The sequence below is a fragment of the Pteronotus mesoamericanus genome, unplaced genomic scaffold (genome assembly GCF_021234165.1).
Source record: "Pteronotus mesoamericanus isolate MK-2021 breed Mesoamerican mustached bat unplaced genomic scaffold, CSHL_Meso_final contig_40, whole genome shotgun sequence".
Classification (NCBI taxonomy): domain Eukaryota; kingdom Metazoa; phylum Chordata; class Mammalia; order Chiroptera; family Mormoopidae; genus Pteronotus; species Pteronotus mesoamericanus.
In genome coordinates, this window is record NW_026555150.1 from 9,939,047 (window position 1) to 9,962,818 (window position 23,772).

A 23,772-nucleotide genomic window follows, 5' to 3' on the forward strand; every position below is an offset into this window, starting at 1 on the left:
TTACTCATCAGGAACATTTCAGGACAGAAGGAAGTGGTGTGAAATATTCAAGGTGATGAAAAGCAAGGACCTATAACTAAGGCTACTTTACCCAGCAAGGCTATCATTTAAAATGGAAGGAGAAATAAGGAGCTTCCCAGACAAGAAAAAGCTAAAGGAGTTTGTTAATACCAACCCAGTAGTGCAACCAATGTTAAAGGGCTTGCTTTAAGAAGAAGAAAAAGAGAAAGAAAATAAAACAAAAGAAAACAGTCTAAAAATAAAGTGGTACTACATACATATCTATCAATAATCACCTTAAATGTAAATGGCATAAAAATGCTCCTACCAAAAGACAGAGGATGGCTGAATGGATAAGAAAACAAGACCCATATATATGCTGCCTCCAAGAGACCCATCTCAGATCAAAAGATACAGACTAGACTAAAAGTAAATGATTATAAAAACATATTTCATGCAAATGGAAAAAAAATTAGGGTAGCAATACTTATATAGAGGGAACATACCTAAACATGATAAAGGCCGCAGATGACAAATCCACTGCCAACATCATACGCAGTGGGCAAACACTATAAGCGTTTCCCTTAAGATCTGGAACAAGACAGGGATGTCTGCTTTCACTTCTCTTACTTAACATAGTACTGGAAGTCCTAACTACAATAAGCAGACAAGAAAAAGAAATAAAAGGCACCCAAATTGGAAAGGAAGAAGTAAAACTGTCTTTGTTTGCACATGACATGATACTGTACATAGAGAATCCCAAAGATTCCACCAAGAAACTACTAGAGCTGATAAATGAATTCAGCAAAGTAGCAGGATACAAAATTAATATCCAGAAATCAGTTGCATCTTTATATTCCAATAATGAACTAACAGAAAGAGAAAAGAAAACCATACCATTCACAATTGCTTCAAAAAGAATAAAATACCTAGGAATAAACCTAACCAAGGATGTAAAAGACCTGTACTTAGAAAATTATAAGATACTGAAGAAAGAAGTTGAAGATACAAATAAGTGGAAGCACATACTGCATTCATGGATAGGAAGAATTAACATCATTAAGATGTCCATACTATCCAAAGCAATCTATAGATTCAACACAATTCCTATACAGAGTCCAATGACATATTTCACAAAACTAGAACAAATATTTCAAAAATTTATATGGAATCACAAAATAGACTCCCCGTAGCAACAGTGATCCTGAGAAAGAAGAACAAAGTCAGAGGACTCACAATATCTAATATCAAACCATGTACTATAAGCCATAGTAATCAAAACAGTATGGTGCTGGCATAAAAAGACACATAAATCAATGGAACAGAATAGAGAGCCTAGAAATAAACCTGTATCTTTACAGTCAATTAATATTCAACAGAGGAAGCAAGCACATACAATGGACTAAAGATAGTTTATTCAATAAATGGTGTTGGGAAAATTGGGCAGATAGGTGCAAAAAAATGAAACTAGACTACCTTCTTACACCACACGCAAGAATAAATTTAAAATGGATGAAAGACTGAAATGTTAGACCCAAAAACATAAAAATCCTAGAAGAAAACATAGGCAGTAAAATCTTGGACATTGCTCATAGAAGTTTCTTAATGGATATCTCCCCAGGCAAGGGAAATAAAAGAAAAAATAAATGGGACTTCATCAGACTAAAAAGTTTTCACAGAGCAAAGGAAATCATCAACAAAATCAAAGGCCAACCCACAGATTAGGACAACATATTTGTTGATACATCTGATAAGGGGTTAATATCCAAAATTTGTAAAGTACTTGCAAAACTCAACACCAAAAAACCAAACAACCCAATTAAAAAATAAGCAAAGGACGTAAATAGACACTTCTCCAAAGAGGACATGCAGATGGGCAATAGACATATGAAAAGATGCTCAATGTCACTAATCATCAGAGAAATGCAAATTAAAACCACAACGAGATACCATCTCACACCTGTCAAAATGGCTATCATCAATAAATCAACAAACAATATACCGGTGAGGATGTGGAGAAAGTGGAACCCTTTTGTACTGTTGGTGGTAACACAGATTAATGCAGCCATTGTGAAAAGCAGTATGGAGATACCTCAACAAAATTAAAAATGGATCTGTCTTTTGACCCAGCAATCTCACTTCTGGGAATATATCCGAAGGTACCCAAAACATTAATTCAAAAGAACATGAGCAACCCTATGTCCACTGCAGTGTTATTTATAATCTACAAGATATGGAAGCAGTCCAAGTGTCCATCAATAGATGAATGGATAAAACAACTATGGGACATTTACACAATAGAATTCTACTTGGCTGTAAAAGGAAGAAAATTTTACCCTCTGGAACTGTATGGATGGACCTGGAGAATATTATGCTAAGTGAAATAAGCCAGTCAGAGAAGGACAAACATAGGATTTCACTCATATGTGGAATCTAATGAACAAACTGACTAACAAGCAAAACAGAGTTAGATTCATAGATAAAAAGCAGGATGACAGGTAGTGGGGGGGGGTTAGGAGGTGAAGGGATTGAGCAAAAAGGAAAAAGGACTCATGGACGTGGACAAAAACGTGGTGATTGCTGGGGGAAGAGGGGAAAAAGGGGACTAAATGATAATGGAAAAATATAATGAAGATTAAATTAAAAAATAAAACAGAAAATGGATAAAAGATTCAAGGATAGCAAGGTTAAACATGACTAAAGAGGTAAAGGATTATAGGACAAAATTAAAGCAACATTCAAATGATCTTGAGGGTGAGGTTGACTATAAAGTTGGACTGGTGCCACTGATTAAAAAGACAGGTCAAGACTGAGTATCATGGAGTAATGAGAATTCAAAATAAATATTGTATATGATGAGGTAAAAGGGGACGGTGGTAAAAAGCGGGGAGTACAACATGTCACAGGTGGATGTGAAGTGCTGGCTTTAAAGATGTCAAGGTACCGTGACGTCAGGGTGATCATCAAGGGGGAAAAAACCTAGTAAGCCAAGTGCCAAAGTCATAAAAAAAAGTGGGCAAATTCTAGAAAGTAGACGCTAACTATGACCGGAAAGTAATAAAGGTCTCGTCATGATTTACGAGAGCCACTTTTATTGGTTATACCTTATTTCTGAATAAAAATAAACAGAACTACTTTAATTTGAACAATCAACTTAGCATATATGTATTAAAAAATTTTGTCTATTAAAAAAGAATCCATCCTGAAGGAAGTGCTACAAATGAGACCCAAATCAAAGTAATGTGGGCTCTTAAGTCTTTTTCTAGCATAAAATTTATGAGGTTTGTTATCCAGCCATGTGATATGAAAGACATTTCTTGAAGGTATAAGATACAAGAAACATTGTACATAGGAAAATGACACCTCAGTACCCTTCAAAGCAGGCACCTTGGGACCTCATACAGTTCTCCCAATTGCCATCACCAGTCCTGTCCTATTTTCCTTAATCTCATTGACAGTCTGAGACCTCTGCCCTGCCAAAGGTGATTTTAGTTTTGGGAAAAGCCAGAAGTCTCAGGGTGCCAAATATGGGTTGTAAGGGGGCTGAGTTTCCTGGGTGACTTGACATTTCACCAAAAAAACTGCATGAGGTGTGATGCATGAGCATGAGGTGTGACGATGTTGCAATGAAGCGGGCAATCGCCAGTTGCCCATAGATGCGGCCTTCTGAATTATCTGAATACTTCTGCAGAGGAATGTTCAAGCTTAATGCAAAATTTGATGCATATTTGTTGCTCTACTCACTCAGACATTTTGAATATAACAGCCACACAATACACATGCTCACTCAATGGGGTCTACTGCCCCGACTGACTAGTACAGTGAGGTTGTCAATGATCATGCATGTGCATTCCAGTCCACTCTCCTTGGCTGCCAGGCTACATGGATGTCATGCAAACCTTTCTTGTTATATTAACAATGGCTAGACTTTTTCTGGACAGATTTCGTATGGTAGGTGTTTAAGTAATTTAAATTGAATTGTATATGAAAAAAAATTCCAACAGTAGCATAATGACTGGAATATCCCTATAGTCTCTCACGTCACATTTCACTGAATGAATGCAAAGATGGATGGCTTGAAAGATGAATGGACAGGGGGATGGATGAGTGAGTCAAAAGGGCAAAGGGAAGGAAGGGAGGGACAGAAACAGCATGCATATGTAAATGCCAGTAACGGCCTTACCATCTTTGACAGATCTGGTGTCTCTCAAAGCAACTGCTCATGTGAGTTACATGTATTTATTTAATAATTAATTTAGAAATATTAAAAATTTTATGATTGGAAATAACCACTTTTTGAAAGAGTTAGAAAAATAAATTTTGTTAATAAACTTATTTTAATTTCACTAGCCTAACTTCTTGAAATTTTTGTGCCACTAATTTCACGAGTTATTATACTAGAAAATAGTACTGGGTAATATCCTAGAAATTTCCTTTGCCAGATTCTTTTAGCTCTTTGATGTAACAAACTAGCTTCTAATTGGATAAATTTGTTTTAAAAAAAATACCTTGAATGGCAGTTTTTATTGGCAGTGTACAAGTTTAACTCACCTTGCCATATGATTTATAAAGGCTTTGTTACAGTTAGTGTTGTATTTGCAAAAATTACAGTGGATATATATTGAAAAGTGGCTTGCAAAATCTTTTATTTTGGAATGACACTCAATGCACTTGTGAATTCCTCGACAACACCTTATGGAGAGAGAAAAAATGATAAAATTTATACTGTAAAACAAAAATAATAAGGTAAAGCTTTATTAACATTTTATTAATTGAAGCTAAGATATTTAACATTGTGAAATAGAAACTTATTAATTTGAAATTTTTCTATGAAACAACAAGCTAGAGTAAGTGTAAAATCTGACAGCAGTTAACCTTTCCCTGGAATAAAAAGGATAATATTAACCAATTCAACTATCACAAGATACAAACACAAAATATAAAGTTAGTGTAAAAGATGACAATTATACAACAAATAAACACAGTAATTCAAGTTCTGCCCAACAGTTGTAAAAGGTACCTTTTTACTGCTTGACCTTTGTGCCAGATAAGTAATCATCATGTAAATGTGCAAGAGAGTTTTGTGATATGGTAAATTATATTAAAATAAACCTTTACTATTTAACATAAATTGACATTGCAAATCAGGAATAAAAGATATTACCTTAAATTCTTCAAAGCTATGCTGATTTTGTTCTTTCTGTTGCGTTGTTTCTTTTGCTTGTAAGAGGTTTTTGCTTTGCATTTAGATGTGCCTCTACCTTGCTTACTTGCATTGGATGCTTTACTTGCAGTGGATGTAGCTGCACGAGCCTTACATATCTTAGACTTACTTGTATTTGATTTTGTGGCATTTTTAGCAGTTGTATTTTTAGACTTTGGAGGTGAGACCTGAAGAGAAGAAGTGCTTGGAGTATCACTGGAAGATGTAGCTGATGGTTTTGAATGAAGATGTCCATATGAAGCTCGAATAGTAACCTATAAATATGAAGGCAATATACATTTTTATAAAATTAATCATCACCATAATATTAAAAAGATCAGTGCAAGCACTTACAGTATGGTCAATTTGTTTTTGACAAGTGTGCCAAAACAATTCAGTGAGGAAAGCAATAGTCATATTAACAAATGAAGCTGGGACAAATGGATACCTACATGGAAATGTATTTGGATCCCTACTAGATACAAAAATTAACTCAAAATGTATCAAAAGACTAAATTTTAAGAGCTGAAACTATAAAACTTTTAGAAGAAAACTCAATAAATCTTTGTGACCTTGGGTTAGGCAATGGTACCTTAAATGTGACACTGGAAGCATAAGAAACCAAAAAAAAAAAAAAAAAGGATAAATTGAACGTCATAAAAACCTAAAACTTTTGTGCTTCAAATGACACCATTAAGAAAATGAAAAGACAACCCTCAGAATAACATATGCAAAACATATGTCTAATCAGAGACTTATATATAGAATATATGAAAAACTCTTACAATTCAATATAAAAATAAACTAGGGTGGTGAACACACAATACAGTGTACAGATGATGTGTTGTGGAATTGTGCACCTGAAATCTATATAATTTTGTTAACCCCCATATATTTAATAAAAGAAAAACACACAAATAACCCAATTTAAAAATGGGCAAGTATATTGTAATAACTATATATGGTGCCAGGTGGATATAGGAAATATCAGGGGGAACACTTTGTAAAGTATATAACTGTCAAACCATGAGGCCGTATGCCTGAAGGAAATACAAAATTATTATGTGTAAACTATAATTTAAAAGTACTTTAAAACTTCTGGCCGAGGTAGAGGCACAGGTAGATATACTTTGCCTCCTCACACAACCAAAAGAACAACAAATTTAAAAACAAAAAACAACCAGAACTGCCAGAAAAATCAAACTGTATGGAAGTCCGACAACCAAAGAGCTAAAGAAACATTTATCCAGACTGGTAGGAGGGGCAGAGACACAGCCGGGTTTGTAGGAGGAGAGGACAGGCAGCAAGGCAGTGGCTGGAAGACCAGGCAGGCGAGGTGGCAGCTGGCAGACCAGTGGTCCCACATTTGTGTCCAGATAAACCAGGAGGCACAACTGGGGAGCGATACAGACCTCACAACGCAAGGCTGTAGTGCAGGAAAAGAAAGCCTCAAAACTTCTGGCTATAACAACCTGTGGGGATTGTGGTGGCAGCCAGAGAAACTCTCAGCCTCAGAGGAATGTCTGTTGGAGAGACCCACAGGGTCCTAGAATGTACACAAACGCACCCACCTGGGAGTCGGCACCAGAAGTGTTTAATTTGCTTGTGGGTAGCAGGGGAGATGACTGAAGCGGGGCAAGAAGTGAGCAAGGTGCATAAGTTTCCTCTCTGACCCCTCCCCCACATACAGAACCACAATGCAGCGAACTGGGTTGCCAAGTCCTGGTCAATACCTAAGGCTCCACCCCTCACAAATAACAGGAGCACCAAGACAAAGAAATACGGCCCAAATGAAAGAACAAATAAAAACTCCAGAAGAGAAATCAAGATGGCAGAGGAGTGAGTGGAAGTCACAATGACCTCCTCCCAGAACCAATCTGGAATTACAACTAAACTGCGGAGAAATCACCTGGAACAAACAACGGAACAATATCGAGAGAGGAACCTTATAACCTTGGACAGACAGAAGAATCAGCATTAGCATAACCTAACTGGTAGGACTGTGGTAGAGACTTTTGAGAAGGCCGACGGGGAGCTCACGGGAAAGGAGGAATCCCCAGAAAGTGTACTCAATGAAACAGAACCAAGTAAACTATCAGATATTGAGTTCAAAACAATGGTTTCAAGGAAGCTCAATGAACTCAGTGAGCTCAGAGAGAATTACAAAAAACTACAGGGAAACTATGAGGAACTTACTGCAAACTGTACCAGCATGAAAAAGGACATAGAAACGATCAAGAAGAGGCAAGAAGAAGTGAAGAATACAATTTCTGAATTGAAGAACACAGTAGAAGGAATCAAAGGCAGGCTAGATGAAGCAGAGGATCGAATTGGTGAGCTCGAAGAAAAGGCAGAAAGAGCAAGAAAATGAAGAAAGACTCAAAAAGAATGAAGAGGTGTTGAGGGAAATGTAGAACCTGAAACATAATATCCGTATACTATCTGGATACTAGAAGAAGAGGAGGAGAGAAAAAGTCATACAAGTCCAAGAAGTACACAGGGTCCCATTCAAGAGAAGCCCAATGAGGCCCATTCCAAGAATGCCTCAAAACTTCCGGCTATAACAACCTGTGTGGATTGTGGTGGCAGCCAGAGAAACTCTCAGCCTTAGAGGAATGTCTGTTGGAGAGACCCACAGGGTCCTAGAATGTACACAAACGCACCCACCTGGGAGTCAGCACCAGAAGTGTTTAATTTGCTTGTGGATAGCAGGGGAGATGACTGAAGTGGGGCAAGAAGCGAGCAAGGTGTGACCAAGACACATCATCATTAAAATGGGAAATATCAAAGACAAACAGAGAACAGTAAAGGAAGCAAGGGAGAAAGAGGTAGTAACATAAAAGGGAGCCCCAATACGGCTAGCAGCTGACTTCTCAACAGAAACACTGCAAGCCAGAAGGGACTGGCAAGAAATATTCAAAGTCATGAAAAGCAAAGGCCTGCAACCAAGACTGCTGTACCCAGCAAGGCTCTCAATTAAAATGGAAGCCGAAATGAGGAGTTTACCAGACAAAGGGAGGCCTTTAAAAGAATACACCTCCACCAAACCAGCACTGCAAGATATGCTAAAAGGATTGCTTTAAGAGGATGAAGAAAAAGAGTCTATGAATACCCAGTTCCTTTCACAGTCCCCAATACTTGGTATTATGAATATTTTTAATACTTATTAATCTGATTATGACAATGATGTATTATTTTAAGTGTTACTGTATTATTTGTTGAAACAAAGCCTGTTTTTTGTATATTTCTTGCCTATTTCTATTTATTTTTTAAAAAGCTTTAAATGACTTTTTGGTATTCTTTATGCATTTTTTGACTAAATGCATATAGAAATTTTTCCCTAAAAAAAAAACAAACCCAAAAAACAAACTATTAATCCTTTTTTAGATGTGGTGCAAATACTTTCTTATTCTATTACTTCTCCTTTTTATATGTATATTACTGTACAGTCTTACATGTTTAATATAGTCATTGTCAATATTTTACTTTATAGTTTCTGGGTTTCAATATTTTATTTCAGGGTAAGAAAAATATTAGTTTGTATTTTCTCCTAAAACTCCTTAGATTTTACACATATTATTTTTTAACTCCCGTGAATATTTTTTTGTAAAATGTGTGAAATACAGCTCTATATTTGTTTTATTTCACGTAATAGTGGTCCATACACCTTATTTGTTGAATAAGCCTTATTTTCCCTATTGATTTGAAATATCAATTTTATCATATATTACATTGTTAGACAGATATATGTTTGTTTCTAGAATCCTCATTTTATTTCATTGATCTACTTTATTATTTCTGTGCTGGTGTCATGTTTTAATTGCTGAGACTTTATAGTGGATTTGAGGTTTTTAATATTTTATAATGGATTTTGACATTTAAAAAATAAATAAAATCCATCTGCATTTAAAAAAAGAAGAAAGAAAGAAAAAACTCCTACCTTTTGCAACTACGTGGATGGAACTGGAGAATATTATGCTAAGTGAAATAAGCCAGTTGATGAAAGACAAATACCATATAATCTCACCTGTAAGTGGAATCTATTCAACAAAATAAACTAAAGAACAAAATAACCACAGGCACAGAACATGGTAGCAGACTGAAAGTGACCAGAAGGGATGGGGAAAGAGGACAGTGGTGGTAAGAAGGGGAAGGGACTAGACAAAGAACATGTATGAATGCCCCATAGACATGGACAACAGTGTGGGAGTTGACTGGGAGCAGGGGGAGGTGAGATGGGTGGAGGAGGGCAAAAGGAGGAAAACTGAGTCAACTGTAATAGAATAAACATGATTTAAAAAATAAAATAAATAGCTGATAGGAAAAAAATAAAAAGAAAAAAAAAAACTCCAGAAAGATACAATTAAGCAATGAAGAGATAGCCAACCTGTCATGTAGAGTTCAAAACACTGGTAATCAGCATGCTCACAGAAGTGACTGGGTACACACATAAAACAAAGGATGAAGTGAAGGCCACACAAAATGAAATAAAAAAATATATATATACAGGGAACCAACACTAAAGGGAAGAAAACCAGGACTCAAATCAGCAATTTGGAACACAAGGAAGAAATAAATATTCAACTGGAACAGAATGAAGAAACAAGAATTCAAAAAAATGAGGAGAGGCTAAGGAACCTCTGGGACAATTTTATTTGTTCCAACATCCAAATCATAGGGGTGCCAGAAGGAGAAAAGCAAGAGCAAGAAATTGAAAACTTATTTTAGCAAACCAATCTGGCCAAGGAAATAGACTTCCAGGAGATCCAGGAAGCTCAGAGAGTCCCAAAGAAGTTGGACCCAAGCGGGCACACACCAAGGCACATCATAATTACATTACTCAAGACTTAAGATAAGAAGAGAATCTTAAAAGCAGCTAGAGAAGACAGTTACCTACAAAGGAGTTCCATAAGACTACCAGCTTATTTCTCAATCAAAAGAAACCCTTCAGGCAAGAAGGGGCTAGCAAGAAGTATTCCAAGTCGTGCACAGCAAGGACCTACATCCAGAAGTACTCTATCCAGCAAAGCTTTCATTTAGAATGGAAGGGCAGATAAAGTGCTTCCCAGATAAGGTAAAGTTAAAGGAGTTCATCATCACCAAGCCCTTATTATATGAAATGTTAGAGACTTATCTAAGATAAAGAAGAAGATCAAAACTATGAACAGTAAAATGACAACAAACTCACAACTGAACCTGAAAAACAAAAACAAAATAGAAACAAACTAAGCAAACAACTAGAACAGAACAAAATCAAAGAAATGGAGATCAGAGCGGACATGGAGGGGGGCGAGTGGGGGAAAAGGTACATGGAATAAGCAGCATAAATTGTAGGTATGAAATAGACAGGGGGAGGTTAAGAATGGTATAAGAAATGGAGAAGTCAAAGAACTTATATGTACGGCCCTTAGACATGATAAGGAGGGGGAGATGCCAGAGAGAATGGCGGTAGAGGGTGGAGGGGAATAAAGGGGAGGAAAAAATGGGACAACTCTAATAGCAATAAAATATACTTAAAAAAGGCAGATAATAACAATTGTTGCCAAGGATGTGGAGAAACTGCAACCCTAATTATTGCTGATCAGAATGTATAATGGTACAGAAGGTTTGAAAAACAGTTTGGCAGTTTTTCAAAATGTTAAACATTAAGAGGTATATAACCCAACAATTTCACTCCTAGGTGTTCCATCCTAGCAATTTCACCCAAGAGAAATGAATTACATTCACATAAAAACGTGTGCATGAATTTTCATAGAAGTATTATTCATATAGCCCAAACCTGGAAACAGCCCAAATGTCCATCTACTGATGAATGGATAAATAAGATACGGAGTATTCCTACAATGAAATAACATTCAGCCATAAAAAAGAAGGAAGTATTGATACATAAGTACTGATACAGCCATAAGAAGGAATGAAATATTGATACAAGATACAATATGGATGAACCTCAAAAACATGCCAAGTAAGTCAAACATAAAAGATCACTTATTATATGATTCCATTTATATGAAATGTCCAGAATAGGCAAATCCACAGGGACAGAAAGAAGATTAACATTTGCCTGGAGCTAGTGGAGGGGAAGTAGGAACTCACTGCCAATAGGTATAGGGTTTCTTTTGGGGGTATTGAAAATGTTCTAAAATGGATGGTAGTAATGTTAGCACCTTTCAGGAAATGTGTTAAATAACACTGAATTGTACACTTTAAATGGGATAATAGTATGGTATATGAATTATATCGCAATAAAGCTGTTTCAGAAAACACTGCAATAGAAAAAGTTAAAAATTATTACTTTGAAAATGGCAAATGTACCATACACTCAGTTAAATTTTCCATTTATTCTAAATGGTTATACCAATTAAATTAAATTTACATCAATATTTACTTAGTTATACTATTACAGTGCTGTATTGATAGTATTTGTATGATTACATAGATATGAATGGATAATTAGGAGTTAGTGCTAATTATGATTATCAAAAGAGCATATTCCATGGCTATTTTATGCTCTGATATAACAAAATAGCTTTCACAAATTTAGAGGTCAAAATTTAAATCTCAAAGGCCTGAAATAACATCTCTGGAAAGGCCTGTATTACTTTTTAAAAAAAGGATTTTATTTATTTATTTTTATTTAAAAAAATGTTATTTATTTATTTTTAGAGAAGGTAAGGAGAAAGGGAGGGAAACATCAATGTGTGGTTGCATCTCATGTGTCCTCCACCAGAGACCTGGTTTGCAACTCAGGCATGTGCCCTACACTAGGAATCGAACCGGCGACCCTCTGGTTTACAGGTCAGTGCTCAATCCACTGAGCCACACCAGCCAGGGCTACCTTTTTTTTTAATTAAATATTTTATTTATTTATTTACTTTTAGAGAGAGGGGAAGGGAGGAACAAAGAGAGGGAGAGAAATATCAGTGTGTGAGAGATATATTAATTGGTTGCCTCTCACACGCCCCCACCTGGGGACCTGGCCCACAACCCAGGCATGAGCCTTGACTGGGAATCGAACTAGCTACCTTTTGGTTCACAGGCCAGCACTCAATCCACTGAGCCATACCAGCCAGGCCTAGAAAGGCCTATATTACTCATTGATGACTATGAAGCAGATCTCCAGGAAAAATGACCTGCTTTCTCTGGGGGCTCACTGAGCATAATTTATGGTTCCAAAGGTTACTGTGGAGGTTATATCAATTCATCATATGTTATGGAGCATTTCATAATATTCAGGATTTCCTTTAAGGGAGCTAATATAAAATTTATCATTAAGTATTTAGAAAAAGAAAATGTCTGATTATACTTATTGGTTAATAATGAAAAGCATAGTTACCTATTTACCTTCTCTAATCATTTGACTATACAACCTCCATGTACTTGAGAAACAACCAATGAAGAAATCATATGTAACACATATGGTTCGGCCTACTACAAGAAACACTGAACTAGGAGTCAGAAGACCCAAAGTGAAATTTCAGTACTACCTCTTCCTAGCCATGTGACTCTGAGTACGTAACGTATCCTCTCTAGGCCTCCTCATTTATAATATGAAATCATACCTGCCTTCTCTATGGTATGTCTTGTCTACATATCTCATTGAATTGCTGCATGGATTAAATAATAGAATGTATGAAAAAGCACACTGAATGCTTAATTCTAAACTGCAATCATTATGATTAACATTGTAATGTAATATACTAATTATTACTACTACTAAGGGAAGATATGAGGGAGGACTGTACTGCTTGCATTAGTATTCTGCATATCTAGTCCCAGCATGGCAGGAATGGACTGCATGGAAGGAAGGATATTGAAAAGCTTCTCTGGCTCTACATCTTCAGAGCATTATTTTACATTATTTTAGTTAATTTAGATGAGATCGGGCATGTTCAGTGTGGTATGGCCACAGACTATTTTACTTACTAGCTAATTCAAATAGCAGACATATTCACATTCAACGGTTAGTACTCAAAGCCAAATATAAATGTTTGGGAATTTTTCAGTTTGGATTAGGTATCTCTCCACTGGAGCAGAGCTAAGAGCTGACTTTACATAAAAAGTCAGAGAAAATGTACATAAGGTAATCAAGGAAAAGGACATTTGTAGTCAGATGTGTTTGCACTCTTAAAGCAGCAATGCTATTCAGAAGAAAGACTTGCTTTTCTGAGAACAGACTCAGTAATACCAACTTCAACAAACTATGACATTCAAGGCACGCTAGAGACACAAAGATAAATTAAACATGATTCCTGACCTTTTAGTCTAGTAGCTGAAGCAGACATATATGCTGCCAAATGGAATAGCTCAGAAGCGGCCTATAGAGTATTGAAACAGCCCACTGACTCAGGCTGCAGTTAATCTAGTTGCACTCAGTACAAAGAAAAATGATCCAAGGTAGCACACATCAGTCAATTCAAAAAAGAATGGATAGAAGTTTTCCAAACATAAGATAAAACTGAAAATTAAAAATCTTACTATTATATTCAATAGATAAAACCAGGTAGGAGTTTATTTCTATTATCACACAAAATGTTAAAATACAACATATTTAAAACTTACTTTTGAACCAGGAGGCAAGCCTTCTAGCTCTTTAGGCTTTATAAATGTCCGATGCTGTGTCTTGTGATCCAGTTTCTCCTTGCAGGTCAAAAACTGTAGTCTGCATTTTGTACAGCGATGAACCCCTTTTTTCTGTTTACAAATAATATTAGAAATAATAATTTCTACTACCACAAATCCTGGGACCTGAAATTGCTATTAATTCTATTAGCTACATAATTTAAAAATCAGTATGTTATCATATTCCATCATAAATAACACCAAAATATAATTTCATTATTTAAAAGCACTTCTTGCATTAGTACTTGGGCTTCAAAAGTATTTGTTAATATATAGGCAATAAAGATGAAAATTATATCAATTAGGTTCCACTGAGACAAGTTTTATAGAATTTATAGGGTGAAAACTTTTTGAATTTAAATTTGAAGCAGAAATTATTCAAACACACGACAGTATGGAAATGAGCTATGTTGTATTTTTATCCTTGAAAACAGCAAATTTTTTAATTGTCATTATTTCCATTTGTTTCACAAGTTAGTAAAATACATTGAACTTTTCTAACACCAAAAAAATTTAACCAGACTCCTGAAAAAGTTATGTAGAAATGGTTGTATAAAGCAGTACTGCCCAATAGGACATTCAAGGTTGATGATACTGATCTACAGGTGCACTGTCCAACATGGTAGCCGCTAGACACATCTGGTTATTGAGCACTTGAAATGTGGCAAGTCCAACAGAGGACCTAAATTTTAATTAATAGACATATATCGCTAGCGGCTATGATATTGGACAGCAGATCCCAATCTACTGCTTGAGAACCCCTTGACCGTGTCCCTTCTTAAATCCAGTCCTGTTATTTTGCCAATAGGAAATAGGACCCAAGAGATATCTAAGTCATTTGCTCATAGCTAGTGTTTTTTTTTTCCTTTTGTGTTCTTTTATTATTAATTTTTAAAAATTTTTTAAGAGAGGGGAAGGGAGGGAGAAAGAGAGGGAGAGAAACATCAGCATGTGGTGGCCTCTTGCACGCTCCTTGCTGGGGGCCCAGCCCACAACCCAGGCCTGGGCCCTGACTGGGAATCAAACCAGCAACCCTTTGGTTCGTAGGCTGGCACTCAATCCACTGAGCCACGCCAGCCAGGTCATAGCTAGTGCTTTTTCTACTATAAATTATATATTATCAATTGCAATCTTTATGTATATGCTTTCATTAAAATTACATTTTATGTTTGTATATAAATTTAAAACGACATACAGATACAAAATAACTTTTTCTCTAAAGCTGTATTTCTTTAGGCTCATCACTATTTCCATTTAAAACAAATAATTTAGGAAAACCAAATGAGGTAATGTATATTAAAGTACCTAACAGTTACTGGTGCATAACAGGAATTTGATAAATAGAAGTTCTCTACAAGTTTCAAACTAATGTATAAATATAAAGTCTTTGTATTACTAGTATCTTAATTTTTACTAGTGATTACTAGTATCACTATTTAATTTTTTTCTTTTATTAAGTCTAGAGAGGGGAAGGGAGAGAGGAAGAGAGGTAGAGAAACACTGATGTGAGGGAGAAACATCGATAGATTGCCTCTTGCAGCGCTGTGACTGGGGATCAACCCTGCAGCCCAGGCACGGGCCCTGACTGGGAACTGACCCCGCGATGTTTTGGTTTGCAGGACAACGCCCAACCAAATGAGTCACACTGGCCAGGGCTCATTTTAAGACTATTTTAGAAGTAAGGTGCACTGGATCATACCACAGGTACAGGCAATATAAACAGATTCACCTGTATGTTCTCAGGAGAGGGAAAGGGGGAAAAAAAAAATCTCAGTCAAAACAAAGAAACGAGCAGAACCGGAGGCATGGAAACAAGGAACAGACTGACAGAGACCAGAGGGGATGGGGGAGGGGGATAAGGAGGAAGGAAGGGGAAGAGTCTAATTAACGAACAGGTATAAATGACCCATGGACATGGACAACAGGGTAGGGATTGACTGTGGGAGAGGGAGGGTGGGTGGGGCAGGGGAGAGCAATGGAGAAAAATTGAGACAACTGTAATAGAATAAAAAAAACAGTAAGATAAAAGGAAAGATAGAAAGTTCCACAGAGTATAGTTCTCAGTAATTTTTTCCCTCTACCTGTACTTATACCTACCCTCATCCAACTTCATGATTTAAAATAGCACCCATCCAACTGTCTCCTCAATGTCATTATTTGATATCTAACAGGTATTTCAAATCAACATGGGCAAAATTGAACTCTACATTTCCCCCATCCACCCTGCAAAAAAAAAAAATCTGTCCTTTCCTAGTTTTTCCAATATTTCAGTATATGGGAATAGCATTATTTTAAGCTGTTTGGGAAAAAAGAAGTTGGTCATTCTTAACCCTCCTCTTTCTCTCACACCCCAAATCCAACCCATTAATAAAACCTCTCAGCTCTGCTTTCAAGTAGTCTTTCCACTTTTCATCCCCTCCAACCACTGCTACCATACCAGTCCAAGCGACTCATCTGGACTCTTGGAATAGCCTCCTACCTTCTCCTCGTTTCCATTTTCTTTCTCCCAACAGTCTACTTGCTCCATAGCGCTCCGAGAGTAATTTCTCACATGCTTAAACCCTCCAGTGGCTTCCCATAATACTCCAAAATCCGGACTCTGGCTTACGATGCCCTACACTCTATTGCTACAACTTGATTTCCTACTAGTCTCCCTCCCAGCTGTTTACCATGCTCCACCAACACTAACCCCTTTGCTGCTCCTTGACCATTTAGATATAGGCTCACCTCACTGCCTACTTACTGTCCCATCTCTCTGGGGTACCTTCTCCCAGATATACACATGGCTTTCTTCTTTATTCCTTTTGGAGAGTCTCTCTTTGACCACCCCATTAAAAAAACCCCAAAAAACAGAAACTACTTTACTGTCTAAGCCCTGGCACTCCCTGTATTTTCTTCTCATGGTACTTATCACCAACTGGTATACATATATTCAGATATCACACACACATTTTCTCCATCATAATACAAATTCTAGAAGGCACAAACTTTGTTTTTTTAATTTCTGAAAAACAGTCCCTGGCATATATATTAGGTGCTCAATAAATACAGGGTAGGGCAAAAGTAGGTTTACAGTTGTGAGTATGCCAAAGTTTCTTCTTATATTTTTATGAATTATTGTATTATTTTCTTTATGAAGAACTGTAAACCTACCTTTTCCCCACCTTGTATTTGTTAAGTAGTGAGACAAACAGCAAGAGACTGACAAAGAGTGCACGTGAAAAGCAGGCACAATTTAGCTACTTCAAATGTCTGCCATTCCATTCCATGAGCATTTGCCCAGAGCACTGAGGTGCGAGATATTAATCTACTATTCCTTTAATTGAACTGAAATCTGCGTATCTCTTTGACGCACACATGCTTGCAATGTGCTAAGGATGACATAGTACATTTTTTTTTTAATAGCACAGTATGTTCAACCAAAACCAACAGTGATCTGTTCCAAGGACAAAGAAAAGTGTATGTTAAACTTTTGACAGGCATACTATATATTGTTTGGGTGATTTGAAGGATTTTTCAAGGTTACTCCTGACTATAAATCTGCCTTCTGGCCTGATATCAAAAAAGAATATGACTCTGAGGTAAAAGCTTTGTCTCTAAGACAAATTTTGGTTCTGCCATTTACTAGAGAATGTGGCATTAGGCAAGTAACTTTCTTTCTATAAAGCTTTGTTTCCTCATCTATGAAATGAAAATGACCATATACCTATTTTGTAGAGTCCTGGTGAGGATTAAACAAGATAATACAAGTGAAAGCACTAGTAACTGTCAGAGGGCAAGTGATTAGTGTATGTTAACTGCTTATTATTATTATAATAAAGATCCAATGAGGTTATATAATACATCTGAAATCCTTCATCCTTTCTTAAAAGTTGTACAGGCTGTATTGTTAGCCTTAAAATCACTCAAAATACAATACATTCTTTTACAAAAGTTACAACCACGGTCTTCGAAAAGAATAAAACTGGCTCTAGATTCAACGATTCTTGTGTAAAACTGCAGTCATCTGAATTACAAGTTTATAATCCTGCTATGGTTTTCAAGTATTTTGTGAACAATTATACAAATTGCAAACATTGTGAAGGATGCCTAGTGACCTTTCATATTCACAGAGCCTCTCCTCTACTGACTCCTGACTGCCTACCTCTTAGGTACTTGAAACTTACAAAAAAAAAAATCAAAGCTGGGCACCCAAGGTGTGGCAGTAGTCCCCAAGACTACCTCCAGGTTTGATGATCTAGTAGGAGGAATTATAAGCCTTAGAAGTTGTGATATCCTCAGCTCTGATTTATTACACTGAAAAGATACAGAGCAGGATTGATAAAGGAAAAAAAAAGTGCATTGGGTGGAGTCTGGAGGATACCAACGCCAGTTTCCAAGTGCCTTCTCCCACTGGAGTTGTACAGGATACACTTAATCCCCTAGCAACATGTATGAAGTGGGTTTTTTGGGGGGTGGGGCCAGGGAAGCTCTCTGGAGTCTAAGAGCCCAGATTTTTTCATGGGGTTCAGCGACTAAACCTTCAGACGCCCAGAAGAAAAGCAAGTATTCACCATAATCACATATATTTTTCTGCCCAAATGATGTAGAAAAGCTGGTACAACACGGTTCAAGGTTGCAGCCATGTGTAACACTCATCAGTTTATAACAAAGGTTCAGTTTGTAGGAGTTAGCCAAGGCCAGTTATAGTAGACCTTTCTGCAAATATGAATGATTTGAGCAACTCAGACCTGCCTGGTTAACTCTTTTTTATATATATGGCAACTTCAGATGTACAACTCGGTATGAAAAGTGACCATAGATCATGTAAGCCAATTAAGAGACACAGTCCACATAGCAGGCCCATCCTTCTTTTTCTCACCTTTCTAACCATATATTAACCCCACATGTCCATTTTACCCTGGAGCTTAGTAAAGCATGGGAAATAGAATTATGTTAAAAGCTTCATAATGAAATAGAGCTTTATATCTCCTACTTCCTTTCAAAATTAAAGGTCAAAAGATGAAATATATAGTGCCAAGACAAGTGTTTCCCAAATCCTGTTCCTCAAGAAATGTTAATAGGTATTGAGCAAATAAAGGGTTCAATGGTCAAATAAGTTTTGGGAATAATATATACAATACCCCTTGCTTGGAGATTTATGATATTTTTAGCATATTAAAAGCTCTGAAAACTATTATTTTAAAAATAAACAAAAGCTATTAAATTAATTTTATAAATCTAGTCATTTACTGAATTTTTTTCCAGGAACATTTTTTAGAGCAGAACATCTACTAACATCTGATGGAACTTTGGTGCAGACCCTAGAACAGAAAGATTCTGCCAGAGGTTCTTAAGGGTAAGGTGGCATACTAGGATAAAAAAAAGAAACATGTTGGTACTATCCCAGTCATTGCACAGGTGGTCGTAAGTATGTTTGGATATGCTACTTTTATGATTTTTTTCCAATTAACAACTACAAGTTCATTTTACAATCATCAGATGACTGGAACTAAAAGTAATGTTAGCAGTAGTGCTGAATAAACTGGTCATGCCAATGCAATCAATAATATGTAATGAGCTGATGTGTGAGGAGACAAACCTTGATTACATAGTCACATTCAGTGAATTCATGACTTCTGATTTTGGCAAAGGTACCACTGCTCTTTAAAACACTCAAGAATAGGTTTACATGAAGGCTTTCGGCCAAAACAAAGCATGGTCTAACTGCATCAGGAAAAGTACAAGCAAGCATAAAATGAGAATTCAAAGGAAAGATGAAAGGACCAATATTGGTATCTGAGAAATTACACAGCAGGACTGGCAAGTCATCCAGAAAACAAGTTATAACATAAACATAATTCTCTGGCACAGTTCACATATCTAGAAATAAATCTCATTGTTATTCCCTTTGTCACTGTTACAAAAGAACATTCCTGGTCACTGAAGAGAATCACGCCTTTGCATAATAAAAAAAAAATGGGCTAGAAATTGGAAATAAAGTTTGAAGAGAAAAAGGAAAAAAGATTATGAGCCCTCAATCTTATCTTCCTCAGTTCATACTTATCCTTTTCCCTGCTCCTGACTGACCACCTTGAAAATCATTCACATTCTCACCACTCTTAGAGCACTGAAATATTCAACTTAATATTCCACTCATATTCTGTCTTCCCCTCCACTTTAGGGTTCCTATTTCTACCTGTCTTTCAGAATTTTCACTATTCATCAGTCTCATCATCACCAGGAAGCAGACAAATAAAGGAAGTGGAAGTTTCACAAGTAATTCAGCATAAATTGTAAATTGTGTATTTGGAACAACTTTGCTTTCCTTCTAGAATAAATCGGGCCAATCGTCTAGGTTTATGCGCGCGCGCGCACACACACACACACACACACACACTCTTTTTCATTGAGACAAAATAAACAAGAACTGCTAAATCTCACCTGATGTTTCATGTAATGATTCATGTAGGGGGTTGCCATTCTACTAACTTTGAGGCAAAATGGACATAGCAAGTTCTTCGTGTTTTCGTGGGATGCTCTAAAATGAGTTTCTACATCAGAAAATGTTGATGATCTAAACTGACAAACCTGGAAATATAAAGAAGATTTAGTTTAACTTGAAAATTTACAACTGGTATGTAATTACATCAAAGTAGCAATGATGAGTCCTTTGTTCGGAGGAACATTACACTCTACTAATTCAGCTCTGCTGCCTATACAATGAAGAATCCTATTACTATAAATAATAATGATAATCTTTGAAACAGAAAAGTTATCAGTTTAAGAATATATTCCTAAATATAACTAGATTCCTTTCTTTTCAGATCTACTACCCCCAACCCTCACTTGAATTTTTAAACTCTGATACCTCTTATCCTAAAAATTTATCCTGCTATATAAACTGGAGTATTCTTTTCTTTGGATTTTAAGTAGCATCTAGGATATGACAGAGGCAATTTTTCTTTATCTTGCTATCTTATTGGGAACCACTTCAAATTCTGGAAAAATAATGGCCACAAAACATTTACTTGAGTTCCCCATAACTAACAGCATTTACTATTTCTCTGGTATGTCCATATTCTTCCCTACTTGGTAAGAAAGTCCATATGTTTGTCTTTTTCCAACAGGGTATTTTGTTTTTCTAGTATAGGGGTCAGTAAACTATGACCTGCAGGCAAAATCCAACCCACCACCCCACACATATGTGAGTTAAACCAAGGGAGTTTCCATGATTGAAAGAGGTCTTCAATTTTACTAACTTTTCTTTAAATGGTTAAAAAATTCAAAAGAACAACACTATTTCGTGGCACATGATAATTAAATGAACACCTAAGTACACAATAAAATGTGTGTGTACCTGGCAAATATATGGCATTTCACCGGGTTTATGAGTATCCTTCATATGTTGTAAAAGAGTATGTTCTGTTTCAAATGATAATTCACAGATTTTACAAATAGCTGAAATTGGAAAAAAACACATTGCACCACATTAAGGATGTATATAAATAAGAGGTTCATTTTGTACACCTATAACAATAGCAACAACAAGTAATAATAGTAATAGTCATGGTGGTTCCAACAATTCTAAAGTTGTTAATTCTGTTAAATGCGGTTCTAAGAACTTTACTTACATTAGCTTATTTAATAATTTGCATTCCATCATTGAAAAAGGTACTGCTATTTCTATTCCCATTTTTCAGATGAGAAACCTGAGGCACAGAAAGATTAAGTAACTTGCCTGAGGTCTTGCAGCTGTATTAAGAGGCAGAGCTGGAATTTGAATCCAAGTCGTTTAACTCCACACTCTGTGATTTTAACTTTCATTGCAGTTCCTTTCTTATTAGAGTATAAATCAAGACCATTGATTTCATATTTGCAAACCAGGGAATCTGGTTTTCTAATTTAGCTCCTTACACACATTGCATGAATTATACCCTATTTGCAAAAGGAACTTCAGTTTTACTAAGCAATTTTACTGAAAAGTTTCCACAAGTTAAAAGCTGTTTTTCAAATTTCACCCTCAAACTACAGAGTCTATTTCTTATTCTTATTTTTGTATCAGATTTCTTAAGGATTCCTCATAGTTTAGACGATGAAAATCATTAATGTTTAGGACTTCAGTGAAATTGCAACTTACTAGAGAACTCATGAGGGGTGTGTGTGCTCTCGATGTGACACTGCAGCTGGAATGGTGTGGGATACTGACGGTAACAGTGCTGGCAGGTGGTGTGGCTTTCCCAGCTCTCACTGTTCTGCTTCTCAAGTTCTAAATGGTGTTTCATGTGGTTCATAAACCTATAAGTAATTGTCAACAGGTGCAAATATTCAGATTTATAACCAACGAAAAACCTCACAAATAAGTATCTGAACCTAAATGTTAAAAAAGCAGTTGTATTACTCAAAAACAGTATCTCTAAGCCATAAAAATCTTCTAGAAAAATGTGTACTTTATTTTTTAAAGATTTTATTTATTTTGTAGAGATAGGGGAGGGGAGGAAGAGAGGAAGAAAAACATTGATAGGTTGCCTCTTGCACATCCCCAACCAGGGACCCTGGCCCACAGTCCAGACATGTGCCCCAACTGGGAATTGAACTGGTGACCTTTTGGTTCACAGGCTGGCATTCAACCCACTGAGCCACACCAGCCAGGGTGAAAAGTGTGCACTTTAAATAATCACTTTTATTTATCCATTTGCATAAATCCATTTGTATAAAATAATCTCTTGGTTTTAAAATAACCATTAATAGTTAATATGAAATACCACTAATTTGCTAGCACTCTCCACCATTATTCTAGATTAAATTTTTTTTTGTAAAGAAAAACAGCAGGCTTCTTATCTGTATAGGAAATACTATTTACACTTTAAAACAAAATACTTAAAGGAAGGAAACCCTACCACCAAAAGCAGTTACTATAGAGTCACTAGAGAAATCTTTTGAAGGCCTTAGAGATATAAAATGGATTTCAGCTGCTTAAAGGAAAAATTATTAGTATTTTATGTGTCTTGGTTTCTAAATGCATGTAATAGCATTTTAATACTGATAATTTAAATAATGGTACTGGTTTCCTTTTAGCACAAATTATTCCTTTTAACTTGCAGGCTATGACCTCTTTAGTACAATACCATCAATTTAGTTCTACATTCTACTAGGTTAGATTCCCAAAAAAGCTTCTTATGGGAAGTAAGTATAACCTTTGATGGCAGAGAGTACTATATTCACAGGCATATCTATTTCAAAGGCTTACTGAAACTTTTTACTGAATTTCAAAATAAACTTATTCCATCAAAATAAGACTGTCAAATATTAACTGTTATTCATTATTAGTCCCTAAAAGGAAGTAATGAAATGAAGTGATAACATCATCAATCTAGATAGCATTCCTTCTATCCTTCATTATGGAGGCTTTAATATTTATCTTTTCACACTTCCAAAATATTACTTCATTTTAGAGCTGCTTACGGTACATTTTGTAATGTCTTTTTCCTCTCCTTTTAACTTCATCTCTATATAAATCTATTTAAAAAGTTTTAATCTTGTCTAAATACATACAAAGGTCATGATCCATTAAACTTTTGGCTCATGACTTTAAGAAATAAAATCTGTTTGTGTAATATAATCTCCCAATCAACTAGCTATCTTTCAATTATTACAATTCCCCTACCAGCAGTGCATGCTTCTCAAATCCCTAACAAGGCTATTCTTATAAAATAGCCCTACATTAGTTATACTCAATGTAGGAAAAAATATATCCAACAATATATTGATAGGGCAGAGAAAAGAAATCTTGAGCTATTAGCTTCTACCATTCTCTAAAACCAACAATTTGCCATCCTTGTTTTTAATATTAAGGTAAAATGTAATTTAACATATATGACAGTGTTTACTATTCGGGTTTCATTTACTGACTAATATGTCAAAATGCTACAAAATTCCTAGATATTATAAAATATGTTTCACTTAAA

General features: G+C 35.9%; 1 protein-coding gene across 1 annotated transcript in view; it reads right to left on the minus strand.

The window, feature by feature from the left end:
- Positions 1 to 23,772, minus strand: part of ZNF280C (zinc finger protein 280C) — a 73,946-nt gene that overhangs the window by 10,326 nt on the left and 39,848 nt on the right. Inside the window, exons 11-16 of the mRNA XM_054577014.1 lie at positions 21,945 to 22,102; positions 21,165 to 21,265; positions 20,249 to 20,395; positions 13,766 to 13,897; positions 5,165 to 5,478; positions 4,552 to 4,692 (exon numbers count right to left, since the gene is read on the minus strand). Of these exons, the coding sequence (XP_054432989.1) occupies positions 4,552 to 4,692; positions 5,165 to 5,478; positions 13,766 to 13,897; positions 20,249 to 20,395; positions 21,165 to 21,265; positions 21,945 to 22,102 (993 nt within the window). The remainder of the gene's footprint in view (positions 1 to 4,551; positions 4,693 to 5,164; positions 5,479 to 13,765; positions 13,898 to 20,248; positions 20,396 to 21,164; positions 21,266 to 21,944; positions 22,103 to 23,772) is intronic.